This window comes from Anabrus simplex, chromosome 7 (genome assembly GCF_040414725.1).
Source record: "Anabrus simplex isolate iqAnaSimp1 chromosome 7, ASM4041472v1, whole genome shotgun sequence".
Lineage (NCBI taxonomy): Eukaryota > Metazoa > Arthropoda > Insecta > Orthoptera > Tettigoniidae > Anabrus > Anabrus simplex.
Genome location: NC_090271.1, coordinates 159,493,455 through 159,516,762, shown reverse-complemented (window position 1 = coordinate 159,516,762; position 23,308 = coordinate 159,493,455). Strand labels below are relative to the sequence as shown.

General features: G+C 36.4%; 1 protein-coding gene across 1 annotated transcript in view; it reads right to left on the bottom strand.

Moving 5' to 3' along the window:
- srl (spargel) overlaps window positions 1-23,308 on the bottom strand; it is a 280,903-nt gene that overhangs the window by 141,687 nt on the left and 115,908 nt on the right. The window contains exon 6 of the mRNA XM_067151403.2: window positions 3,511-3,743. Within this exon, the coding sequence (XP_067007504.2) occupies window positions 3,511-3,743 (233 nt within the window). The remainder of the gene's footprint in view (window positions 1-3,510; window positions 3,744-23,308) is intronic.

Genomic DNA, 23,308 nt, shown 5'->3' with positions numbered 1-23,308 from the left:
CACGCAGCTGATATCAATGATGATAGCATACCGCCACAGAGTACATCACCACCAAGAAAATACAAGAAAATAAAGTTAGCTGTAGAGACTGAGGAGACGGGAAGACTTTCGATCATGGAACTTCAGAGACTGGTGTTATTGGAAGAGCTTAAGTTAGCTCGCATGCAACAACAGGAAGTAGAAGAACAGAAATTAGCTTCAAACTTAAACTTAAGTGAACAAACCTACATACAGTTTGAATGATGTGTGGAACATAAAATCAGAAAGATAAGTGTTGTTATTTGTATTCAACTGAGGCGAAATGATACAGTAGCTTACAAGATGAAGTGAATCACAAATACATTTATATCGTCGCCATAAGACCTATCTGTGTCGGTGCGACGTAAAGCCCATAGCAAAAAAAAAAAAAAAATACATTTATAACGATGTAAGAGTATAAGTTAAATGAAAAATACGAGCCACACAATGTTAAATTTTGTTGTCATTTCCAGATCACAGTGAGAGTTCATAGTTTCATAGTTCATTTACAGCAACTTGTTGAAACAAAATATTAGCAATTTCATTTCTTCCCTGTACACCATATCTTCTCATGTCATCATAACCATATTCTTGTTCACCCCCATCAAGAGCACCATCATCATCGTTTTCTTCAGTATAAACATACAGATGATAATGCATGAAATTTTCTGTAGGGAGATTCTGACTTTGTTTGCTAGAAGAGAGAAATGTCTCTTCAGCTGGCCAAAACATCTTTCAATAATTACTCTGTTTTGAGCATGCACGCGATTGTAATTTTCTTCTTGTGGATTTTGAGGGTTTCGGTAAGGAGTTAGCAGCCAAGGTACAAACCCGTAACCTGATTCACCCAACAGTATTGCAGCTCCCGCAATCCTTCATACACACGTGAATTCTTAAATATGCGACTGCCATGAACAGAGCTAGGCCAGCTAGCATCAACACTTGTAAATGTTCGCTTGAATTGCATGTTGCTTGTACATTGATAGAAGCGAAATTTTTTAGGTTGATATATTCATCGCCGTGCAGTCGTGGCTATAAAATTGGTACATGTGTACAGTCAGGAGCACCAATCACACGAGGAAAGTTAAAGCGTTGCTGCCATTCGTCTCTAGCTATGTTGATTTCTTGAGGACGTGACAGAAATTTTATCCAGTGATGTGCTTTTTGAAAAATTTTCTCGCTGACGAAATCAATGGTTCTACTAACAGTACTTTGATGCACTCCCGTATCTTCTCCTATCCCAACTTGGAAACCCGGATCGCCAACAAAACGAAGAAATATCTGCATTCGTTCCTTCGATGTTAACGCACCACCACGCGTCTCGTCACTTTCTCCCAAGAAAGAGCTCGAAATTAATTCAACTTTTTCTTCGTTAAATCTATACAATTGTTTATATGCACGTTCATCACTACGCCGTCTGGGATTATAGAGTTTCCTGCGTCGGATATTCACAATTTGCGCCATTAAATCAACCAGAAGGCAACATTAAGTCATCACAGAACAAACTTCAAGCTAACCGAGACTGGCTTGGTAAATCTTAAGCAAATGGTTGCATAGTACTAGCACATGCTATGTTTTATTCATGTAGAATTCAGCATTTGCTGGAAAATTAAGCAAATGCTTGCTAGCAAGTAAATACCAGTAAGTAAAGCAACTGCTAGATTATTTTATTCATACTTATTCCAGCATATGCTTAAAAAAGGAGGTAGCAAAAGCATTTGTTAGATTTTATGCATACGTCCCATTATCTAGGAACACCTATCAAAAGAAAATCTAGCTACACTAGAAAGAGTGAAGGCAATGTATCTCAAAAAAGCTCTTTGCCTGGCAAAACACACTCTGTCGAGACTAACCTATGAACTGAGGAAACAATTGTTCTACATAGAAGAATTGCGCTTCAAAATGCCATTGCCCTCTACGACACAATACCAAGCTTTACTCCGGGAACTGAAGGGGAAAAAAGCCAATATATCCCTTTCAGACCATATAGGCACAATTGTGCGGGTTCGTATTTTATGTATGTCTGAGCTTATTTGACGTTTTCTTGACGCTAGACTGGACTGCAGTGTTTGTGCGGGACACGTAGCATGTACTTCAGTTGTTTTTATTTAGCGCTTGGCCACGAGGAGGCAGGAAGAAGAGTTTAAAAATGCAGTTCATTGGCAAGGTGGCGGGAAGCAGTACAGCCTAAAGTAAATATTTATTTATTGCATTCATATTAATCTAGAAGCTTCACTGAATATCAGAATGTAATCTATGAAGTGTGTAAAATGTGTAGCAAATGTAAAATTGTGAACTTATAACATCGTACGTAATATCATGAGGTTACTAATGTTGATATGCATAATTGTGCGGGCTAGGTTTCACTACAGGCAATGCATGCAGGAGTGCTGGGTGCTGCCACAAAAAGCACTGTGAAAGAATTCGTATTCTACGTGAGAAATGTAATGTATAAGATTTTAATTGTTTTAAATCGTTCCATACTGTAAAATAGAACATCTGATCATGTATATGTGTATATTCACATGTGCTGGGATGAATGTTTTTAATTTTTCTATTCTGTAAGTAGTGAATTAAGTCCTAACACGCACAAGTGTGTGGGTGCTGTTTTTCAGACGATAGTTGTTATTTTGTGTAAACACATGTATTTGGGAGCATTTTAGTAAATTTTTGACATACAAACATAAATTCACACCTCCAGTTTTCTTTCAGGTCTGACGAAAAGGTGCTGCCGCCAAAAAAGGCTGCAAAAGCAAAACTCGACCTCAGTGTAGAAAACATAATATATACTTGTGTTTGAACAAAGATTTTAATTGTTCCACACTGTAAAATAGAACATCTGATCATGTACATACGTATTTGCACATGTACTGAGGTAATTTTTCTTTTTTGTAAGTAGTGAATTAAGTCCTGACATGCACAATTGTGTGGGTGCTTTTTCTCAGATGTTAATTTTCATTTTGTAGAATAAACTAAAAATATACGTATTTAAGAGCCTTTTAGTCAGTTTTTTACGTATGAACAAAAATTCACACCACCAGTTTTCTTTCAGGTCTGAAAGGGATGGTTAGATTTTTACCACACAGACGCCACGATGAGATCAGAATGGAAGAATCCTGCCTATGAACTGCGAAATACCATGACGCGCTTTGCGGTACATGGATTTCATTACAAGCTGTGCCACAGAAAGTACTTCCACGATCCAGATGAAGACTGTGTCTGTGAACTATGTGGGAAAACTTGCCAACGCTACCATGCAGAGTTGTGTACAAAAAGAACAGTATCTTTTGTTCAACTGTGTAAATAAGTATGTATGTTTCAGCTTATGTATGCACATTATACGATATTCTCATAATAATAAAGAACAGCATTTCCCATTAAAACAATATATTTAGAAAGGTACTACCTCAAATAATGCACTGAAGTTCCACAATAATCTAAAAAATAACACTAAGTCTTTACAATGAAAATTTTTTAACAGGAATGGTATACCTTGATCCTTTCAATGATTTCCTTCGGCAGAGAATCACGAATATTCTGGTGTGAAAGGGTGGGATTCATTGTTTTGCAGGCAGTTGGTGGTGTATCCAATTGTTTAGTTGCCATAGCATGTAGGTGAGAATCTAGGATCGACTTCTTACCAGGAGAGACCGTAGTGGAAGAGTTGAATGCTTCCGAAGCTTCAAACTGTTCTAAAAGACTCTTCAAATCTCCAGCTTCAAGAACTATAACAAAGAAGAGAAGTTAGTATGCACACGCACTCAGGAGATAAACAAACAATTTCTTCTCCAATTACAAGAAAGAAATAATTGAATAATCTTTATTGCAGCCAAAGGCCATAGATATAAAGAAATAAATGTTAATGATACCTCATTGACATATTTAATGAGCATAATTATTTTATTCTGTGCTGAGTTCACTTAATGATAACTTCTGCTTCTTGCACTGAAGGGAAAGATATCTGCCACATAAACTGTGAGTGCAGATGTCACCAGCTATGTGACAAGAGAAAAATAAGAGAAGAAATATCAAACTTCCTAAACCTGGATAATATTTTCTTCTTAAGCAACATTTGAGTTTTCAAAATTGACACTGATTTATGATACGGCATAAAGTTCTCTATTCCAATTTATTCTTATTTAGTAACAATGGACTCCAAGAGTCAACCAAAAAATCCAGTTCCATTCAGCTTTATATTTTGTTTCTGACAATTCTTTAATATCAAAGTTAAGAATGATGATAAACTACTTCAGCGAATCCCCGCTTCATGACTCATTTTAAGTTTTAGTCAATGAAATAAAGCTGGATGGTCTTCCAGACTAACGCGATTTAAAAGGTGAAAATTCCAAATCAGGATTAGAATCTCAGACATCTAAGAGGAAGCAAGCAACTAAGCCAATGTGCTAATCATATCCCAATATCGTATTTTCTTCCATAATTAATGCCCCTGCATAATATACACAATATACACCCCCCCCCCCATTATTTTGGTTCAAAGCAAGTAAAAAGAAATGCTTGTGTATTTAACGCACGCGCTTTCTCAATGATTTATCGCACTGATCCAGATGTGTTTCAAAATAAAGATGTCAAGTAGCAGGCTTCCTATTGCAAAACCTGGCATTCCAAATACCTCGCAACTTCCTGTTATCACCAGTTAGGATATAATACTCACCACTGCACTACTTTAGTTCAGTGAGTGAATTAGCACAGACCTGACTAGTGACATTCTATTCCAGTCTGGTACAGAGATATTACATTATTTCATGAGTATTTCTAGTACACAGGTGTTACGTGATCTAAAAACTGTTTGTTGATCCACAATGAGCAAGTATTCGAGTAATACTGTATCATATAAACTCACAGTGATCAGTTATGCTGACATGGTGATAGGGCAGTGGGCCATAAGTATTCAGTGTCCGAGTGCAACGTACACTACTGGCAGAGACAAAAAACTGCACTTCAAGCTACCAACAAGTCTCCCAAAGTATTTCTTAGCCCAAAGAGTGTCAAGTTTCTGCAAGCAGAGGAGGATCTACAGAAATATGAAATTTAGTTACACTACAATGGCTATAATATTTCCCACAAAATATTGTCTTTTGAAGGACAAGAAATAGTTGCAATGTCTTGGATTTTAAGGTTAACTGAGGCTGATGATTACAAGAGAAATGGACTTTCTCTTTGGCAAAGAACATCATTATGCCAACGAATGACAATATTATGGACCAATATAGGCAATAAATGAGGTTCAAATTTATTGATTGTGAATGGAAAGTGGAAAGTGAAAATAGAAAATGCAGATCAGAAACCAATGAGCTTCGATATACCTCAAAGTCGAACAATCAATAAGAAAGCGACATCGAATGTTATCGTACGCACTAGTCAAACGAGAAACAACGATGTAATGCTTGCAGTAACAGATAATGGCAGAAAACTTGCACCTTACTATGTTCTGAAACCAAAAACAATGCCCAAAGTAACATTTCCGCGATGGATCTATGTTCGTATCAAGGATGAATTGTACATCACTCGTACAAGATTAGATACAAACAGTTTGGGCGAATCAAGCAGGGCCTTTCCTTTGACACCGTGCCCTCCTCAAATTGGGCAGTTTTCATGACCATCTGACAGGAGACACTAAGAAATTATCAGAAACCATGAAAACCAATTTGGCAGTGATTCCCGGTGGAGTGACATGGGTACTTCAACCCTTGGCATTTCGATAAATAAACCATTCAAGGACAATATGCAAAAGCTCTATCAGTGCTGGATGTCGGAAAGTGTGCACAAACTTACTCCCACAGGCGAAGTTATATTTGCTTTAGATTAACCAGAATAAAATTTCAGTTAGATGCAATTCGTGAAAAAGTAAAAATTGAGTTTCCCATAGAAATAACAAATATAAGCAAATTTGAGAGCGAATCAAATATATCAAACATATCAATCAACGTATATAGCTAGTGGCTTTACGTCGCACCGACACAGATAGGTTTTATGGCGACGATGGGATAGGAAAGGGCTAGAAGGAGGAAGAAAGCGGCTGTAGCCTTAATTAAGGTACAGCCCCAGCATTTGCCTGATGTGAAAACGGGAAAAACTATCCTCAGGGCTGCCGACAGTGGAATTCGAACCCACTATCTCCCAGATGTAAGCCCACAGCTGCACGCCCCTGACCGCATGACCAAATCGCCTGGTCAATATATATACGTATAATGAAAATGATAATTATGTTGTATATCCACTTTATCATACTAAAAATAAACAAGAAAAACATGTTAATTTTCTTATGATTAAAAATGAAAACAAAAGCTTTCACTAGAAACTGCTATGAAACTATTCGATACGAAAATTGCGCCAATTGCCACATATGGACTGGACATTATATGGAATAAATTGGGTCTGGCTGAGCTGGGACAATTGAAGCAGTGAAGTCGCGCTTTCTGAAAGCTACCCTGGGAATATCAAAATACACAAAATCAAGGCTTGCAAATGAAACCTTCTTCATCGAGGACCTCCGAATGAAGCGAGGGTTTCATCCACAGATGCTTGGGAAAAATTAATGCAGGACAGAGTGAAGAAGAGGGAAGAAATCTGGCTCGATTTCTACTCAACGGAGGCGATGATGAATAGAACATGGACAAAGACTAATCAAGACATGCGACATTTCGTTAACTCGATGGCGGTCCATGGGTATCACCATAAACTGTGCAACACCGAGTACTTCCATGACCCCGACGAAACCTGTGTTTGCAAGCTGTGCAATGAGCATTGCAGTTGATATCACGTAATCACATGCAAAAACCGGGGATTATCTATTGTGAACTTTTGTAATAGTGAGAAGTGACAGTACATATGACAAACTTTGTTTATACAATGCACAATTTGTATGCTGTATCTTTATTAATTATGATTAATAAAGTGTTTATTATTAAAATGAAAACAACTCTCATTATTGTTGGATCAAAGATTTATCTAGATTAGTTTCAAATCAAACAAATATAAATCTAAAATTTATACTTGTGATAGATGTTTAATATTTTATTATTCACAAGAAAAAAACTAGACGAACATAGAAACGATTGCAAAGAACAAAAATAAAAATAGATATGCCTAAGAAAGATGAAAAAATAAGATTTAAAAATTTTAATCATTCACTTAGAGTGCCATTTTTAATTAGTGCTGATTTTGATTGTTTATTAAAAGATACTAGTACTTGTCAACCAAATCCTGAAAAACCCTGTACTAATAAATATCAAAAACATACGCCGATTTCTTTTAGTTATTATATAAAATACGCTAATGGTGATTATAAAAGTCCAATTGAATATGTTGGTAAAGATGCTGCTAAAAATTTGTAGAAATACTTATAAAAGAATCACAAGACATTTATAAATTACAAAAAGAAAATAAACCCATAATGATGACAAAGGAAGATGAAATAAATTTTAAAAATTCAAAAACTTGTTTTACCTGTGAAGAAAAATTCGAAGTTAGAGAAAAGGAAGTAAGAGACCATGATCATTTAACAGGAAAAATTAGAGGAGCAGCCCATGAAAGTTGTAATGTTAATTATAAAAATCCATCTTTTTTACCTACCTGTTTGTTTACATAATTTAGCCAATTATGATGTCCATTTATTCATAAAAGAATTAGGAAATGGTAAAAATGATATTGATTCAATACCAAATAATGAAGAAAAATATACATCACTTAGTTAAAAAGTAGAAAATGGATTAACATTACGATTCTGAGATGCATTTAAATTTATGGCTTCTAGTCTAGATAAATTATCATCTAATCTAACAAAGGAACAGTTTAGAGAAACAGGTAAATATTTTAAAAGTGAACAATTAGATTTAATGATTAAAAAAGGTGTTTATCCCTATGATTATATGGATTGTGAAGAAAAATATTTAATAAACAGAATTACCTAACAAAGAATGTCTTTTTTTCCAAACTTTATAAATCTCATATAACTACTGAAGAATATCTTCATGCAAAAACTTGTTTGGAAGACTATTGCAGTTTTGAATGGACAGAATCGATTTATTTTAATAGTAAAAAAATATGGGAAATACCTGATAATTATAGATACGGTTTTATATTTGAAGATGATTTAGGGCCGGTTGCATAAAAGTTAATCTAAGTACAACCACGTGAAACTGATCTCCAGTCAAGCTGAACTTAGAATTTTGGTTGTATAAACATTAATCCAAGATCATGTCTTCTTGATGGAAGATCAAATCTAACTGGTGAATTTTCTCAGATTAACCTGGTTGAACTAAATTCAGCAGAAGGAATATAATTATTATTTTTGTGAGAAATAAATCTGTTTAGGTGTCTATAACATAATAACAAAGAAAATCATAAATAGGCCTACTGTTGATTAAAGTAAAATGGCAAGTAATGCTAATTGTAATTATTTGAACAATAATCCTACTATTAACAAGTTGTTTGTTCTCCACTGTTTTATGCTTAGGGCCTATAGGTTATGCTATTTTCAGATTTCAGATTACTCTGACGTTTCATCTGAGAATGGAGAGTTTGAACTCCAAAGAGCTCCTCGCGTGTTTCAACATGGAAGGAATCCCTTGTTAGAACTAAATGATCGACAATTTAAAATACGGTTTCGATTAGGAAAACGTGTAGTTGAAGAACTAGAACAAAGATTACATCTACAATTAAGGACACAAACTAAACGAAATCATGCAATGAATTCAATGTTCATGATCCTTCTCGCACTAAGATTTTACGCAACTGGAAGCTTCCAAACAGTAATTGGAGATGTATTCAATGTAAATAAAGGAACTGCAAGTAGGACTATACACAAAGTCACTAGAGAGATTGCAGCTCTAAAACCTCAATTAAACAAGATGCCTGCTGAGGAGGGTGAGGTAAGAAGGACATATATTTTTCCTCTTTCTTAAAATTTGCAGTATGCGTCTTCTTTTTACTCATCTTTCTTCTCCATTTTGCGGCTTTGTTTACATATCGCAGAAAAATGAATGTCGAATGGCGTCGAGAATTGTCGATCGTTTCTATCTAAATCGCATGTTCGATACAACTCGATTCGATACAATCTCAATTATCTCTCTTGTTTAGCGATGTTGTCAACTCTGTTTCGTCGACCTTAGATCAAAATTGAACTTGGATCAGTGATCTCAGATTAGTGTTATACAACTCACACAGAGAAAAGAACGAAGTTCATTTCTGATCTTCGATCAAAACTGAACTACAGTTAGCGATTTTTAAGCAACCGGCCCTTAGAATATCCAGAAAAATTACATGATTTACATAAAGATTTACCTTTAGGACAAAAGGGAGGAAACACATTATTAACAACCTTAAATAATACAGAAATATAAGTTTTAAATTACAGAAATTTAAAACAGTGTCTAAATCTTGGATTACAATTAACAAATACTCATAGAGTTTTAACTTTTAAACAAGATTGGCTACAAAAATATATAGACTTGAATACAGAAATGAGAACGGAGGCAACTAATGATTTTGAAAAAGATTTCTATAAATTAATGAATAATTCAGTCTTCGGTAAAACAATGGAAAACATTAGAAATCACACAATAATGTTTTCTGAAAATTTAGTGGCAGTTCATATGAAAAAATAAAAATAAAATTTGATAAACCAATTTATATTGGAATGTATATTTCATTATATTTCCAAGATAAAAAAGTACGATATTCACTATAGTGTTATGAAACCAAAATATGGAAAATATATTGGTTTGAATTATATGGATACCGATTCATTTATATATGTTATAATAACTGATGATTTTTATAGTGATATGAAAACAATGATAAATGAATTTGATAGAAGCAAATATGGAAAATATAATAAATTTGGAATACCACAAGTAAACAAAAAAAGTATTGGGAAAATTTAAAGTTGAAAACTGTGGGAAAATGACAGAACATGTTAGTTTGAAATAAAAAATGTACGCTCATAGAGAAGAAGACAAAGAATATGAAAAATCAAAAGGAGTTTAAAAAATCAGTAGTTAAATTGAAATTACTTTTGATGATTATAATAAATGTTTAAATGTTAAAATAAAACAATATAGAACAATGAATTTAATTAGATGTTATAAACACGAATTATATTCTGTTGAATGTAATAAAATAGTTTTTAGTCCTGATGATAATAAAAGATACCGTATATATGTGAAAATGGAACTGAAACATTACCTTGGGGCCATTATAAAATAAAAGAAATTGAATAAAATTTTTACTTATATAAATGAGACATAGGTAAAAAAAAGGACCTTGTTTTGCTTTCGGCTAACATGTTTCGGCTACTTCATATAGGTAAGAAAAGCACCGCACTATGCTATCAAATACCAAGGTTTAAACCACCTTTGGGAAAACTGATTTTCATTTTATTTTTTTAAGTTTATAGAAATATTAACTTCTGTGATTTTTACTAAAATGGGTATTTTTATTATTTTTTCCTAAAATTGTTGATTTTTTAATTTGTTTATTTTATAAAAATGTTAACTTTAGTATTTTGCCCTAAAAATGGGTCATTTTGAGAGAAAGAGATATGAAAATCTGAGAAAAAATATGCAAAATTATGAAAATGTTAAAAAATGTGTAAGTGCGTCAGAACCTGGCATTTATACCTACTAATATTCAGGAAACTCAGCAACAAATTAAATCAATAATGGAAATAGCAAAAAAATAAATAAAAAAATTGGCATCAAAATATCCTTTGAGAAAACAGAAATCATGTTAACTGACCCACCACTCACAAAGAAAATCGAAGTAGAACAGGAAATCAAATTCTTAGACCAATTTAAATACTTAAGTGAAATTATAACACAACCTTAATGAAAAGCAAACATGGCATAATAGAATAAACAAATTAACCAAAACTCATGTGTCACAAAGAACACATACACCAAAAAAGACTTCTCAATAGCCACAAAATTAAAGCATTATAAAGCAGTCATACAACCAGAAATAACATACACTAGTGAAACCATTTTCAAAACAACTAATACCAACGAAACAGTCTACAAATAAATAGAACCGGTAATGAACACTATCAGAAAAAAACGAATCTCATTTTTTGGTCACCTAATTAGAACACCTGAAAATAGAATCAGTAGGATAACAATAGAAAAATTGTGGAACACTAAGAGTAATATTAATTGGATTACAGAAATCAAAGATATGAAGTAACTACAAATCACAGTAGAGGATTTTAAAAACAAGACCCACACAATCAAGACACTCAAAAACATAGAGACCAGACTACAGACTAAGATCAACAGACAAACCATGGGAAGAGTGATTTCAGATGAGAGAAAAACAAGATCCGAGAGAATGAAGTAATGGGCTGAGAGAAAATCGAAAAATTCATTGTATAATTGACTAAAGTATCCAATGAAGACCATAAAATGTAAAATTAAAACAAATAAATATACTGAATGCCCCTTGTATTAAAAGCAATCAGGGCCATATATGCTGATAATTGAGCTACATTGACAACTGATCGTACAATGAGTTGTTGATTCATGGTACCTACAAGTGTTAAGACAAGGCTGTAATCCTCTACATTATTATTTTACTTCCATAGTTTACATGGATATAAAGTGGCAGAGGAAGATTCATTTACGAGGAAATGTAGTAAGCAGTTTGACATATGCTGATGATTTGGTCTTAACGGCAGTGTGCTGAAATCCTGCAATCTAATATCCTGGAACTTTAGAATAGGTGCAATGAGTCATCATCGTCATCATCATTTTCTTTTCGCCCTATCCAGCTCCAATGAAGTGGAGCGTTTGGGCAATGGCACTTCTCCACCTTCCTTTCTCCTTCCACCATTTCTTCTCAATGAGTATGATGAGTATGAAATGAAAATTAGCACTTCCAAGACTAAAGTAAATGCCAGGTCATGAATGCAAAAGTGGAACAGGTAAATCATTTCAAGTATTCAGGTAGTGTATTCTCCCAGGTTTGTAGTATAGTGAGTGAGACAATCAAAGTGCGCAAAGAGAATGCAGCGAGCCTGCATTTGCAATCAACAATATAGTGTAATATACCAGGAAATTATCTGATAAAAAAGCACGATTAGATATTTTGGAGAGTAATGATATCTTATCGCAGGGACACTGGGTGTGGATCTGAAACTGGGTACTGAGAGAGGTCCTGAATACAATGAGTTCCAAATTCTTTAAACTGCATTTATTCACATAAGGTTCACCTTACAATTGCGCTGGTTACATTAAAGTTGTCTCCATAGATCCTCCGTGATGGAGAGCGACCCAACCATGGAAACACGACCCCTCGTGAGCAGCAACCAAACCATGGAACCACGATCCCTTGTAGGCAACAATGGGTCATCGTCGATTCTTGAAGGTCCCGGCACAGGGTAACCGCTCACTAATTATGTTACGCGAGTGTCCACCGTTTAACTGTCCCCCAAGTATCGGAATGATTCACATATGATGATGATAATGATGCTCGTTGTTTAAAGGGGCCTAACATCTAGGTCATTGGCCCCTAATGATACAAAATGGGACTAAATGTAATGACAAATTAAAAGTCAAAAACATCCACTGACCAGAATTCAAAATGTGATGATGAAGAATGAATGGATGAATATGAATTTAAAACAATCAGCAGATCCGACCTGCAATGCCCCACCTTCCCAGAAACAATCTTGAAACAATAGTAGTACTGACGAAGAGACTGCTTTCAAAGTACAATCCTGAATCGATGATGCTTCTTGTCTAAAGGAGTCCAAATTCCAGGTCAACGGCCCATCATAACCGTACTAATGGCTAGTATAGTTAGAACCATGGTATTTGTCATGTTGCAGTACTAATCAAAATTAGCGTAGACTCACGGTGTTCCATACATTACGGTACTACTCACAAGTATTGTACGTCACACAGGTAACGCAGACCTCTGGTGTTTCACACATAATGGTGCCACTCATAGGCAACGCAAATACAGAACTTTGTGAATTGTAATAGTTGTCTTGGTTCTGACTTAGAACCCAAATAGAATCTCGTCCTGCAGACCGAGGTAGGGGTAGCGAGCCTGCCTCTTACCCGGAGGCCCCCGGTTTAATTCCCGGCCAGGTCAAGGATTTTTACCTGGACCTGAGGGCTGGTTCGAGGTCCACTCAGCCTACGTGATTAGAATTGAGCAGCTATCTGACTGTGAGATAGCGTCCCCGGTCTAGAAAGCGAAGAATAACGGCCAAGAGGATTCATCGACAGGCAGGGGATACCGTGGGTGTATTCTTTGCCTGTGTGCCCTACCCACAGTGGGTAAATGATTCACATAAACCACAGAACTTTGTGAATTGTAATAGATGTACTAATCACGTACTAATAGGTGTACTAATCACGAACACCGATATTCCCGTGGTGTTACTCATATAGTGGGTACAAATTACAGGCAACGCAGAACCACGGTGTCGCTCATATTGTTACTAATAACAGGCAACGCCCAAACCCGTGGTGTCTCTCACTTAATGGTAGTAATCACGGGCAACGTAAGCCGTGGTGTTCCGCATTTAGTGGTAGTAATCACAGGTACTGGAAACCCACAGTGAACCACTCTCTGCTGCTACTAAACACAAAACTATTGAGTACCTAACATAGTGGTACTACTCGCAAGTAAACGCGACTCATGGTGTTCCTGCATGATTGTACTAATCACAGGTAGTTTCATGGTTCTGATTCAATCATCCCTTGGTCTCCCCTTTTAGTTGCCTCTTACGACAGGCAGGGGATACCGTGGGTGTATTTTTCGTCTGTGTCCCCCACCACAGTGGGTAAATGATTCACATAAACCACAGGACTTTGTGAATTGTAATAATTGTCTTGGTTCTGACTTAGAACCCAAAACGTAAAACTTCAAAAATAAGTTGCACTTGGGAAACTTGCCACAGGAAGAAAAGGTAAAGTTAGGCTTCTATCACCTGCGCAGAGACTTTCTACCAAATTAAAATTTGCAATGTTCAATGGAACTCATCACAATACATGTTATTCCTATTCACATCGAGAAATAGAATGTCTGATGGAATAACTGCACTCCTACTGCAATCTATGCGAAGCATTATTATCGTGAAAATTTTAAAAATTACTTTCACTACTGCATTTGATATAATGCCTATGTGAATTATTAAACACTTGTTGTACGATGGGTAAAGTCCCTGAATATTCTGTTATTCACAGAGTAATGTTAAGGTTTCTGGCTTCTAGCATACACGTAAATGTTAGTTACACAAGTCTTAGAATCACCTCCTCAAGAAGATTCTACTTACTGAAAGTTTATAAGTACCGTAACACCGGAATTATTCAATATTCCACAACTCGAACATCACTTAGACGTAATCTCGTCCTGCAGACCGACTCCGTACCATGCGGCGAACCAACATTGTTGTGCTGCCGGAATGAACTGAAGTAACAGGCACAAGAGCTATGGCCTTTTATACAAATCTAGCTCTGTTGTAAGCCAGCCCCGTGGTGTAGGGGTAGCCAGCCTGCCTCTTACCCGGAGGCCCCGGGTTTGATTCCTGGCCAGGTCAAGGATTTTTACATGGACCTGAGGGCTGGTGCGAGGTCCACTCAGCCTACGTGATTAGAATTGAGGAGCTATCTGACGGTGCGATAGCGGCCCCGGTCTAGAAAGCGAAGAATAATGGCCAAGAGGATTAGTCGTGCTGACCATACGACACCTCGTAATCTGCAGGCCTCTGGGCTGAGCAACGATTGCTTGGTAGACCAAGGCCCTTCAAGGGCTGTAGTGCCATAGGGTTTGGTTTGGTTAGCTCTGATGTAATGTTTTACAAAATCTTTAATATCTCCGTAAACCCTGGATCAATTTTAGAGAAACTAACAGGAGACTTTTAAAATGTGTTCAATAAGATACCGTTATTTATGAATCATTACCTAAATTGGTTTAGAAGATAGCAAATTTTTTGCATGGATGTTTCTGGATCGTATGATGCAGCCTGTCCTTGACCCCGTGCTGGCTGTGCAATGAAGGAAGTGTTGTGGTGGGTTGACTACTTGCTCCTGTGAGACTTTGTTATTATTAGTGCTGAAAGTACACTCCCTACTCTATAAATTACTTATGACATATTTTATTTAAGAAATACTCGATATACGGCCAATCCCGGTACAGTAAGAAAGAAGTTAACTCCCGGAGGAAACCAACTTCAGACTGACTTTGTTGTATGGGAGTGAAAAGTAGGTGGACTCAGGATATATAAACACATTAGAAATAACAGACATGAAAGTAATTTATTATATTTCTTGAAAAGCAGGCTTCTTAAGATCGAAATTGATTTGTGAAATATTTGTTATGGTATCCCTTGCTGCGATGTTATTATTATTATTATTATTTAAAATTCCATTACCCCTTTATTCAGCGACTAAATTTATTGTTAGTAAACCTTACATTTCATTAATTTGTCCTTTTCCCTCATGATTCTTATGTTAATTTCATGTAATTTCATGTAATTACCTCTCCTTGTTTAAATTATTATTATTATTATTATTATTATTATTATTATTATTATTATTATTATTATTATTTTTATTATTAGCGTATTCTCCCAATAATGGAAGACGTTAAGCAAACAACTCAATCAAGCTTTCTTTGGGTTCTTCTTGTTCTTCCAATAGGCTTTCATTCTCTCTGAGAAGGCTTGTTTACGTTCTTCCGACCATTTAGGTCTGCACTGTTTTTGCTTTGGTTGCTCTGATGTAACTTCCCACTTGTTGACTTTGTGTCTGAAGGTGTCTCTTTCTAAAATGTCTGTTGCACATATGTTTGCATTTTTGAGGTCCTTTCGAAGTTCATCCAGCCAAGGTGTTGAATTCTTAAGTGAGCTAACATAATTTAATATTCTTTTTGACAGTCGATTTTCTGGTAATCTTGTGAGGTGTCCAAATAATTTCATTCGTCTTTTCTTAATGTCAATTTCAATGTTTGAAACTTTTTCTGTTGTTTTGATTGATTGTAGCCTGTAACCATCTTGGGTATATCTTGCTCCTAGGATTTTCCTGATGATCTTCCTCTCTTGCTTTTTTATTTCTTCTAATTCTTGTTTACTGTTAAGTGACAATGTTTCACTTGCGTAAAGGACTGTTGGTTTTATGACTGTGTTGTAATGCCGAATTTTTGTCTGTCTTGACATGCATTTTTTGTTGTAGATGTCTTGAACTAACCCTAATGCCTTCTTGACTTTTTGGAGACGGTTTTGCTGTGAGATCTTCTCAAGGCCTGTCGGTTCGATGAATTCTCCGAGGTATTTAAAGTACGAGACCCGGTCGATTTTACCGTATTTTGTTCTCAGGCTCGTGATATCTGTCTTTGAACAGAAGAATTTAGTTTTCTCAAATGAAATCTGTAGTCCCACTTTTTCTGCAGATTCCTTAAGTATCTCAAGCTGCTTGATGGCAGTCTCCTCATCCTCTGTTAAAATCGCCAGATCATCCGCAAATGCAAGGTATGGTACGTAGAGGTTGTTTTTGGGAAAGCCCAATCGGATCGGTTTCCAAGATTCATGTTTCTTGAGTTCCTTCTCCCATTCTTCCATAACCTTGTCTAGGACGACGTTGAACAGAATTGGAGAGAGTCCATCACCTTGTCTCACACCTGTCTGAATGTCGAAGGGTTCTGAAATTTCTCCCATAAATTTCACTTTAGATTTTGTGCCCGTTAGTGTTTGTCTTATGAGTTCTAGGGTTTTGGGATCTAGTCCTCTCTCTTCTAGAATTTGGAATAGGGAGGGTCTGTCTATCGAATCATATGCCTTTTTGAAATCTACAAATGTGCATACTGTAGGCTTTTGTCTGAGGGCTCGTAGTTTAAGTATGGTTTTGAGGTTGAAAATTTGTTCTGGGCATGACCTGTTTGGTCTGAATCCTGCTTGAAATTCTGATAATTTGGGTTCTAATTGTTGTTGTGTTCTATGCAAGAGACAGGCTGATAGTATTTTGTATGTGACTGATACAAGTGAGATTCCTCTGTAATTGTTTACGTCTAACTTGCTGCCTTTTTTATGTAGTGGATGGATTAGAGCAATCTTCCAGTCATCCGGGAGCTTTTCGGTTTGCCAAATGTTTTGGATTATTTGTGTAATTTCTCTGAGTGAATTTGGGCCTAAATTTTTCAGAAGTTCAGCTACAATTCCGTCTTCCCCTGATGCTTTGTTGTCTTTAAGTTTCTTGATATGTGAATAAATTTCTTCTTGAGTTGGTGGTGACGAATTTTCCGGTATGATTTCTGGCTGTACTTTCGGGAATCTCTTTTTGGGTTCTGGACAATTTAAAAGCTGTGAAAAATATGTAGCTAATTCTTGGCAGTTTTCCTTATTTGTCAGGGCTAGTTTACCATCGTGCTTCCGAAAGCAAAGGTTCTGTGGGGAATATCCTTTAATTTGGTTCGCAAAGGTCTTGTAGAAATCGTGTGTGTTGTAATTTTTGAAGTTGTCTTCAATTGACTTCAGTTGGACATTGACGTATTTCCGTTTATTTTGTCTTAAAATCTTGGATACATGCTTGCGAACTTCGAAGAATTTCTTCTGTGTTTCTTCTGATTTGTTACAATTGTAGTTTTGAAATGCCTTTTTCCTTTCTTCTAGTGCGGTCTCACATTCTTGATTCCACCAAGGATGTTTTGGTTTCTTGCGAAGAGGGATTAGGTCCTTCGCCGTTTCGATGATTTTAGTCTGGAAATTCTCCCAGCTCTCTGCAGGTCGTTTTTCCCATTCTTCTGAAATTTTGGAGTCCTTGATTTTGTGCAGATCAAATTTTGGAATCACCGATGTTTTCCTATTGAATTTCCCTTTGGGTGTGAATTTAATTTTGATTCTGCTTAAATAATGATCCGAATCGATGTTAGCACCTCTGCGCACTTGCACATCATGAATTTCCTTTTGGTAATCATATGATATTGCCACATGATCAATCTGAAATTCTCCTAAATGATGGATGGGTGATCGCCAAGTTTTTTGCTTTTTGGGATTCTTCCGGAGTGATGTTGACATAATTTTGAGGTTATTTTGTTGGCATAACTCAATGAGGCGTGTGCCATTTTTATTGGTGAATCTGTGGGCTGGATAGTCTCCCACTGTCCTCCTGTATTTGTATTCCCTGCCAAGCTGTGCATTGAAATCACCGAGTAGAATTTTCACATCATTTTTAGGGAATTTGGCCATTTCTGTTTCAAGTTCTTCCCAGAATCTTTCTGTTTTTTCAGGCTCCTTTTTATTGTCTCCATTTGTTGGCGCATGCACATTAATAAAGGTGTATTTTTTGTTTGTATGCCTGATTCTTAAGGTCATAAGCCTATTGTTGATGGGTTTCACCTCTATTACTGAATCCAAAACTTTTTTGTCTACACAGAAAGCCATTCCTAACAATGCTGCTCCTTTACCAATTTTCTTGTTTGTTCCACTTTTGAAGATCCTATAATTATTGTAATCCATCGTTTCTGAATCGGTGAAGCGTGTTTCTTGCAGGGCCAGAATTTGGATTTTCTGCTTTGTAAGTTCTGTTGTGAGATTGTGCAGTTTTCCTGTTTGAATCAGTGTCTGAATGTTGAATGTGCCAATGAAAGTGTGAGTCTTTCGTGGAAGTTTATCAGAGCACTCCGATTTGCTCTCTCGTATTCGCCCAAGCTCCCCAGAATCCGAATGCTTGGTTGCCACTTTAGAGTGGGTGGATTGTCCACCTGGGGTAATTTTGTCTTTACTTGTACGAGTCATGTCTGCTTGTAAGCAATCTTCTAGCTTTCGCTAGTGGTGTAGATCCAGGGATTGTTAGTTCCTGGAGCATATTTACAGCCGCACCTCTGGTGATCAGACGCTGACCACTTGCCGCTTGCTACAAGTCAGACGCAAAGTGGATTTGATTCGGTTCTTCCGCCCTCTCTGCCATTGGGATATGTCCTCTTCTGCCGTCGAGGCCTTGACCATTTCTCTGTTTACCTCAGTTGATCCGCGGGTGCTTATTTGGCTAAGCCTTATTCACACCTGTCCTGCATATCTACAGGAGCTTCCCCTATCAGCCATATGGGACGCGCCGTGTCGGGGTTGAGGGCCCCCTCCCCAGTTATTATTATTATTATTATTATTATTATTATGTTTCTTGAGGTTGCATTGAAGTTAATTTTATCTTTGGGCATTCTGCTCATTATTTTATGAGAGCCTTTTCATTCCCATTTACCTTATTTACATTTTATCCACGTCATTTTAGTGTTTTAACTTAGGCTGGTGTTGTGCACCTTTGTTCTAAGGTATCTTGACGTTATGCTATTGTTTCGAGTGGTGAATTTTCCCTCTGTTAATTTGATTTTTACTATTTTTCCATCCTTTAAAGTGGATTTCTTCTTAATCATGAGGGAATATATTTCATGTTTCTAATTTTTCTTGACATCAACTGAAGTTATATTTCTGTACATGTTGGCAAATTGAACCTAAACTTTCCTTCTATATTTGGTATGATTTTCTCAATGCTGCACCTTATGCTGTAACATAAAACATTAGAAGAAAATTGTAGTCTACCGCTGAGTGCAAAGGAATTTACCGTGGTTTTCAGTGGGACTTTGACACGATTTCTTTCTATCATTAATTTATTTTATTTGTTTTCCGCACCTTGCGCCTTTAATTTTCTGATATGTGGGCGCGGCCCTTATTATGCCTGCCCCCCGACATTTACGTTTGTTCTTGCTATATGTGGGCGTGGCTTTTGTTTTCGTTGGAAAATTGATGTTGACGTGATTTGGTATGTGGATTTTGACTTTGGTGCATGATTTATTGATGATTATCTGGTCCTGTTACTGTGAATTATTGGGGATTTTAAATTTATTTTCATGTTCATCTGTGCTTTAATTCAGCACGATTTCTACCACATTATAATCTTCTAAATTTTGTCTTCGCGATGTATTGAGACTACCTTACTCTTTTGTGTTGGTTGATCGTATACCTTAGTAGCACCCCTTCCTTTTTAATTAATTTGATTTCTCCTGATGTTTTATTTAGGTGTGATTTTGGGTCCCTTGGAGTGTCAAACCCTTTACTGGCAATCCTTGAATTCCCGTGCAACTAAACTACTGTACTGGTTTGTCATTATAAATTCTCATTTTGATCTTCATGATCTGACTCTGTTATACTGGGACCCCGTTTAAACTAAGTGAACTTTGTTCAGTTCTGGAAGTTATCATTCCACATATTTTATTAAACATGTTATGTTCTCTCCCAACGTTCATTTTGCTCAATCAGATTTTATTCCAAATTGTATTTTATTCCCAAACTTAAGGTGTGTATTATTCAGCAGTTAATTTTCCTTCAGCCTAGGTTCACTTCCTTTTTGTTCATGGGTGGGTTTTCAGCATTCTTCCCAACTGGACTTTTACTGCAGTGTTTTTGGGTAAATCTTGTCCTTAAATGGTATTTTATTGATGTAATAATAATAATGTTATTGGCTTTACATCCCACTAACTACTTTTACAGTTTTTAGAGACGCCGAAGTTCCTCAATTCAGTCCCGCAGGAGTTCATTTACATGCCAGTAAATCTATCAAAACGAGGCTGACATATCTGAGCCCCTTCAAATACCACTGGACTGAGCCAGGTTCAAACCTGCCGAGTGTTATTGATGTGCTCTTGTTATTGTGATGTACTGCTGTCCATTGAGCTGCACCCTTTAATGATTTATTCAGGAGCATAGCATCTTTAAGTGGGGTGACAATACTATTGGTTTTACTACTATTTTTATGGCTTTCAGAGATGCTGAAATTTTAAACAGCATGAATTCTTCACGGGTTGATAAATCTACCTATATGAAGCAGACCTATTTTAGCACCATCAAATACCACTGCACTGGGCTGGGATCAAAACACCAATTTGGGATTAGAAAGCCAGCAGTCAACCATATGAGCTACTCAGCCCAGCATAAGGTATCAATATGCAAGAAGCCATTTATAAAGGAATGGACTTGTTTCTTCAACAAAATATTACATGTTTATAGAAATCAAATCAAACATTTTACCCCTACTGCATGAGGATGGAGATCCACACACAAGTACTGCAGACCATTCACATCCCCTAGTACAAGTAAAGGAAGATAGCTGAGTTACCATATCTTAGGTCTTATAGATTAATTTTGCAATCTGGTGAGATGTACACATCGTGCACTACTGCAAAGAAGAGTGAATTGTAACATCTTCCAGTTTAGTATATATCAGCACTTCTTCAATGAAAATGTTGGAGCAGACAACTGTTGTGATTGTACATCTATCACACCTCAGCATTATAATTTATTATAATGCCTATTTTGTATTAAATTATTCAGTTCATACGTTAAATATAGAAGCTATGAAGTTGTACATAGTAATCTTAATACGTAGACTTTCATGACCACTAAATGACATAATAATTTGGAGATATTAGGTCACGTAATATTAATAATCAGTTGACGCGTTTCGATAGTGTGACCTGGATCGTCTTCAGAGCAGTAACAAAGCATGTAATGGCAACTGTCACTCCATAGTAACCAGACTCAAGATAGAGATGGTGGTGGTGGTGGTGATTATTGTTTTAAGAGGAAGTACAAATAGGCAATCATCCTCACAAGATAGAGAGACCCTGTTAGAAATATAGTTCATTCCAGAGCCTCCAGAGTCACAAAGAAAGATGTTCATGAGTTTACTATGTAGGTTAGCCATGATCTACTCAGTATATAGCCTTCAACTTTGTTAAAAATTTTCGGGTGTTTAGCAATTTCTATCGCCTCACGAATGATTTTAGGTATAAAATGTTTCTCTTTATAAATGACAGAAGCTGCATCAAAAATGATTTAATGGTCATTATGTATGGCATGTTCTGCCACAGCAGACTTCTCTGGCTGGCAAAGATGTAAGTGCCTGTGACGTTCTTTAACACTTGTTGCTACTTTCCTACATGTTTGGCCAACATAAACCAATCCACAGGAGTAAGGAATCATATATATTCCAGCACAGTTTAAACCAACAGGATCTTTGACAGATTGCAAGCAAATTGCCTATGATGATATTACAGAAGTCTGCTCTGGCAGAACATGCCATACATAATGACCATCAAATCATTTATGATGCAACTTCTGCCATTTATGAAGAGAAACATGTTATATCTAGAAACATTTGTGAGACAATAGAAATTGCTAAACACCCGAAAAATTTTAACAAATTTGAAGGCTATATACTGAGTAGATCATGGCTAACCTCCATAGTAAACTCATCAATATCTTTCTTTGTGACTCTGGAGGCCCTGGAATGAACTATATTTCTAACAGGGTCTCTCTATCTTGAGTCTGGTTACTATGGAGTGACAGTTGCCATTACATGCTTTGTTACTGCTCTGAAGACGATCCTAGTCGCAGAATCAAAACATGTGAGCTGATTTTTAATATTATGTGACCTAATATCCCCAAATTATTATATTGTACATATGTTTGTACAGTATTTGAGAAATTGTGAGCTATTTACAGAAGATATACAAAACAGTGACCTGCAACGAAGTGAGTGCAACATATCGTACTCTCTCCATGTATCCACAGAAAAGGTGGATCTCGATTTGTGTGAGAGCTCCCGAATGTATCCGATGAATAACGAAGTCATGAACATCATAACGAGCACTCGAGTCATATGGGAGCGATCGGTGTTGATTGAATGCTCCTCTCGTAGTAAAAGAAAACTACAGCTCTGACCAGTATCATAATTAAGCATCAATATGAAAATTGATGATGGTACAATACTGTTGATTAATAAGACTCAAGCAGAAGCTCGGACAATGGTTACACTGATGGTAAGAGAATGCAAGGCACAATTTCAAAATTATGTGCTGGAAATAAAATTAAATCATGAGAGTTTATAGTAGCAGGAAAGAAAAAAGAGGAGAAAGCAGTCACAAGCTCTGCTTGGACAAAATTCAGAGAAGGGAAGGGTAAGCGTAACGGTTAGCACTAACAGCTGCCATCCTTGGGAGCCTGGGTTCGATTCCCAGTACTGCCAGAGATTTCAGAAAGACAAGATGGCTGGTATATGCAGCTCACTTTCTGAAAAGAGCTGCACCACCTAGGGAGGAGGACATGAGTTTATGTTTATTATCTTCAATAAACCACAATTCACAAATTAATTCAGAAAGCTATTAATTTTAGACCAAAATATGGTAATACTGGTGCTGTTGATCTTTTAAGTGACTTTCCAACAATATCACGCACCTGTAAGGCCTGAGCTGTCACGATTAAAGGGAGAAATAATGT